The 5,817-nt window shown below is 40.7% G+C and overlaps 1 protein-coding gene across 1 annotated transcript in view; it reads right to left on the bottom strand.

The window, feature by feature from the left end:
* LOC107093840 (AF4/FMR2 family member 2-like) overlaps positions 1–5,817 on the bottom strand; it is a 297,213-nt gene that overhangs the window by 72,364 nt on the left and 219,032 nt on the right. Inside the window, exon 10 of the mRNA XM_015389141.1 lies at positions 3,284–3,321. Within this exon, the coding sequence (XP_015244627.1) occupies positions 3,284–3,321 (38 nt within the window). The remainder of the gene's footprint in view (positions 1–3,283; positions 3,322–5,817) is intronic.

Below are 5,817 nucleotides of genomic sequence, written 5' to 3'. Positions count from 1 at the left end.
CATCCATCCATCCATCCATCCATCCATCCATCCATCCATCCATCCATCCATCCATCCAGTATTAGGACAAGACTTACAAAAATTTGCTAAACATTGCTATGTGTATGGCAGACTCTCAAATGATAAAATCTACATCTGATTATGGTGAGAATAAAATAAGCCAAGGAAATAAATAATGGAAAGATAAACTATGCCAGTAGAATTCCTTTTCATGCTGAAAACTGAATAAAACATGAAAAGGTCTAAAGCACACAGAGCAGGTCAGATGTGTGCAGTCAGTGTGTTACTGAGCTCAGTCTGACTGGGGTTACCATGTGGTCACATGTCAGCATAGATCCTTCAAACAATTAAAACTCCTGCTCATCTCCAGACCTTAACTGCAGCTGCAATAACCTTGAAATATTACAAGTAATAAAAATGAACGATCCAAACTGAAACAGCATGGACTAACTTAAACTTTAGATGGGCAGACATCACTGTGTCTGACCTCTGAGACATCTCTGACCGTAACAAAGCAGCTAAATTAAAGAAACATTCAGGGATTCATCCAGAATGGACTGCTGCCGTGTTTCTCGCCAAAGAACATTCATTTAAAGCTTCTTTTCTTGGCTGTCCCATTTCAGATTAAATGTGGTCTTCAGTTACTTTCTTTGAGGCAAAAGCAGAAGGATACCCAACGCATTTAAGCACCCAACATAAACAGATCCCAGGTGTCCCATCATGGAGTAGAACCTTTAGTCTTACCTTAGTGCAGCGCTTCTGGCTTTGGCCTTGTCAGATACCTGTCAGGACACAGAAATAGAAAGATAGATTTAGAGATTCAGTCTCAGACCCCCTTTTTTTTTTTTTTTTTTTACGTCTTCCTGATAATTATTCCACCATGAAAGGCAGGCATGCTTCTGTAGTTCAGTTTAAAGCAGCTGTTAGTGAATGACCCAGGAATGAGGTTCATTCAGACAAAATACAAGGAGAGCAGAATAATACCATAAATCAGGAGGTCCCAATCATTTCAACCCATGACCCCAATGTATACCAGAGCCTGGGAGCTTGAGGGTTCTGCCAGTATCTTTGCTGTTCCTATAGAACTTCACTTTCTGAACCGAGATGTCTCATGTATTTCCAGGGATCTGCTGTAACCACTCCTCCAGTTTGGGGGTCACTGCCCCGAGGGCCCCAATGACCACGGATACCACTGATGCCTTGACCTTCCAGGTTTTCTCCAGCACTTCTCTGAGCCTCTGGTATTTCTCTAGTTTCTCATGTTCTTTTTTCTTGATGTTGCAGTCACTTGGTTGCTATGTCAACCACAACAGCTTTCCTCTGCTTTTTGTCCACCAGCACAATGTCCGGTTGGTTTGTCATTACCGGGGGTCGGCAACACGCAGCTCTTTAGCGTCCCCCTTATGGCTTTCTGGAGCTTTTTCAAAAATGTATGAAAATCCATTTTTATTTCATATGGTGTGCACGAGGTCAAACAAAAATTAATTATGTTTTCCAATGCAGTAAATATTTGTATAATAAATAAATTTAAACAGTAAATTGCATCACAGCCATAGAGATCAGTGGTCATAACCTGCAACCAGCATGGAGCGGTGCCAGGCAAACAAAGCGGTGGCTGTGTTTCGGACCATGGATCCCAAAGGGAAAAAAAGGAAGATAACTGATGAGAAAAGTGGATTCAAATAGACCGAATCATTTGCTTTCATTATCAATGTGGAAGGATTGTCTGCATTTTTGCTTTGTAATGACAGGTTGTCAAAAAATAAAAAGAAAAATTTGGAAAGGCATTTACAGGGAAGGCTAAATATGCAGCAGATCAAGCTGGGAGGGAGAGATGATGAATGGATGGATGGATGGTAGATGAATGGATGATGAATGGATGGATGGATGGATGATGGATGGATGGATGGTAGATGGATGCAAGATGGATGGATGGATGGATGGATGATGGATGGATGGATGCAAGATGGAGGGATGATGGATGGATGGATGGATGATGGATGGATGGATGGATGGATGGATGGATGGATGGATGATGGATGGATGGTTGGATGGATGGATGGATGGTTGGATGGATGGATGGATGGATGGATGAACAGACTATTTCTGTTTAAAGCAGTTTTTTAAATTAAGAATCAGACTAATGACCTGTTTCAAGCATTTATCTGCTGTATTTTAATCTCTCTATTTTAATGCTTGCAATGCTTTTATTTTTATGCTTTTTAATTTTCTTCCTTACTTTCTTCTGATTTCTGGTGAACCTTTTGTATGAAAGCCACACAAATAAATGCGACTTGCCTTAAAAGGCAAACAGAAAAATATGGGCTGATTTTAATCCATATTTTCTTTAAAAGAAAAGTCCGGTCATATTCAGAATTCAAACTTCTTAAAATACTTTAAAGATGAAATTATTACATACTGTTCAATAAATGATGCTTTTAATTAAGAATAATTTTCATGTGAATGTGCTTTACTGGAGGCATCCATGTTTGTCAAAGAACACTACTGCCACCTACTGGTTTGTGACGTCACGGTGCGNCATCCATCCATCCATCCATCCATCCATCCATCCATCCATCCATCCATCCATCCATCCAGTATTAGGACAAGACTTACAAAAATTTGCTAAACATTGCTATGTGTATGGCAGACTCTCAAATGATAAAATCTACATCTGATTATGGTGAGAATAAAATAAGCCAAGGAAATAAATAATGGAAAGATAAACTATGCCAGTAGAATTCCTTTTCATGCTGAAAACTGAATAAAACATGAAAAGGTCTAAAGCACACAGAGCAGGTCAGATGTGTGCAGTCAGTGTGTTACTGAGCTCAGTCTGACTGGGGTTACCATGTGGTCACATGTCAGCATAGATCCTTCAAACAATTAAAACTCCTGCTCATCTCCAGACCTTAACTGCAGCTGCAATAACCTTGAAATATTACAAGTAATAAAAATGAACGATCCAAACTGAAACAGCATGGACTAACTTAAACTTTAGATGGGCAGACATCACTGTGTCTGACCTCTGAGACATCTCTGACCGTAACAAAGCAGCTAAATTAAAGAAACATTCAGGGATTCATCCAGAATGGACTGCTGCCGTGTTTCTCGCCAAAGAACATTCATTTAAAGCTTCTTTTCTTGGCTGTCCCATTTCAGATTAAATGTGGTCTTCAGTTACTTTCTTTGAGGCAAAAGCAGAAGGATACCCAACGCATTTAAGCACCCAACATAAACAGATCCCAGGTGTCCCATCATGGAGTAGAACCTTTAGTCTTACCTTAGTGCAGCGCTTCTGGCTTTGGCCTTGTCAGATACCTGTCAGGACACAGAAATAGAAAGATAGATTTAGAGATTCAGTCTCAGACCCCCTTTTTTTTTTTTTTTTTTTACGTCTTCCTGATAATTATTCCACCATGAAAGGCAGGCATGCTTCTGTAGTTCAGTTTAAAGCAGCTGTTAGTGAATGACCCAGGAATGAGGTTCATTCAGACAAAATACAAGGAGAGCAGAATAATACCATAAATCAGGAGGTCCCAATCATTTCAACCCATGACCCCAATGTATACCAGAGCCTGGGAGCTTGAGGGTTCTGCCAGTATCTTTGCTGTTCCTATAGAACTTCACTTTCTGAACCGAGATGTCTCATGTATTTCCAGGGATCTGCTGTAACCACTCCTCCAGTTTGGGGGTCACTGCCCCGAGGGCCCCAATGACCACGGATACCACTGATGCCTTGACCTTCCAGGTTTTCTCCAGCACTTCTCTGAGCCTCTGGTATTTCTCTAGTTTCTCATGTTCTTTTTTCTTGATGTTGCAGTCACTTGGTTGCTATGTCAACCACAACAGCTTTCCTCTGCTTTTTGTCCACCACCACAATGTCCGGTTGGTTTGTCATTACCGGGGGTCGGCAACACGCGGCTCTTTAGCGTCCCCCTTATGGCTCCCTGGAGCTTTTTCAAAAATTTATGAAAATCCATTTTTATTTCATATGGTGTGCACGAGGTCAAACAAAAATTAATTATGTTTTCCAATGCAGTAAATATTTGTATAATAAATAAATTTAAACAGTAAATTGCATCACAGCCATAGAGATCAGTGGTCATAACCTGCAACCAGCATGGAGCGGTGCCAGGCAAACAAAGCGGTGGATGTGTTTCGGACCATGGATCCCAAAGGGAAACAAGGAAGATAACTGATGAGAAAAGAGGATTCAAATAGACTGAATCATTTGCTTTCATTATCAATGTGGAAGGATTGTCTGCATTTTTGCTTTGTAATGACAGGTTGCAGCTGATCAAGCTGGGAGGGAGAGATGATGAATGGATGGATGGTCCCCTGAAGGTGTGTTGTAAAGCGAACTAGATAATAATAATAAAAAAAAATTAACTGAAAGGTGCTTTACAGAATTAAGGCAATTATCATTCAAGCCTGTTGAATATTGATGGTTTGAAATACTTTAATGTGAATTGAATTAAAGCGACACTAACCTGTGTTTTTTGGGTTGTGGGTATTTATAGAGGAACTGATGTGAAAGCAACATAATTTAGTATAGTTTGAAGATATTATAAACATCCACTCATGTTTCTTCCGGCGACCCTCACTTTTATCCCCTCTTCCTCATTGTTTGACCACTTTTTCTCCCCGCTTGTCTTTCTCACTTCACCTCAGCCAAATTTCATGCTTATATTCCGATTCAACTTTTCCCCTCTTTCAGGCAAAGAAAAGGGAGATTATGTTTGACAGGAAAGCCCCTCCTCCTCTTCCTCACCATCCTATCCCTTTGTTAGCTCCCATGCAGTTCTGTACATCACTTACGAGAACAAAACAGCACCGAAACAAACGAAAGAAACCCAATATCTCCAAATGTCAGGCCAGTAATTTCTCTTCAAGCGCTACTCAGCAATTAAAATGAATTACTCAACACCAGAAAATGGACATTTTCTCTTTTCCGGCTTGTTGTTTCCTGCCCTCTCTAGGAACGAGGTGATTAACTGAGCCAGTGAAGTTTCTGGGAGATCGATGCAGAGCTGCAGGCTACAACAACAAACCTCCTCACATCTTTGGCTTTTGGAGACTCGAGGAAGGCTAGCAGAGAGGATCTATGGGTGAATATATTACCCAGCTGGTGGCTTGGCTCGGATTTAAATTAAGCACCACCCAACCAGCCTTTAGACGCAGGATCTCTGCTATCGGAAAGCAGCTGGAAATGTTGTTCCTGATAAATAGAACAAGATTTAGCAGAGACAGGGGAAAAAACAAAGCTTAAAGCACTACGAGAGCTACACGATCTCCTATTTTTATGTGGGTGCCAGTTGTTTCACAGCAGGCTTGGCAGTGCAGACACATCAAGACGCCCACATCTTAAACAGAAACCAAACAATAATTTCATTCTCGTCTTCCTGGTTTGTTTTGCATAAGAGACTTTATGAAGCAACTCCAACACCTGAACGCTGAGTATGAAATCTCTTCTGCTGATGCAACTCTTGCTCCGTGGTTGCCTGGCTGAAATACAACCAGTTTTCATTTCAAAATATCTCCACATTTTAGGAAATCTTCTCTGGCAGAAGTGGGATTTATGACGGTGGTGTTGTTTTCACTTTTAGCTGCCAAAATGGTCCTGACCTGTTCAGGGTTAGATTCTACCAAAACCCTGAAGGCTTTCTGATAGCACGCACCAAAATAGTAGCAGCAAGGCTTGCCACCCATCCAGTTAAAATATGGAATTTGGAATACTTGTCATAAGTGTCCGATACACGTCTGTCACACACAAATCAACACTAGATTTTACAAAAAAAAAAAAAAAAAAAAAAA

Source organism: Cyprinodon variegatus, unplaced genomic scaffold (assembly GCF_000732505.1).
Source record: "Cyprinodon variegatus isolate N-32 unplaced genomic scaffold, C_variegatus-1.0 Scaffold449, whole genome shotgun sequence".
Taxonomy (NCBI): Eukaryota; Metazoa; Chordata; class Actinopteri; order Cyprinodontiformes; family Cyprinodontidae; genus Cyprinodon; species Cyprinodon variegatus.
This window is presented reverse-complemented; position numbering and strand designations above follow the sequence as displayed.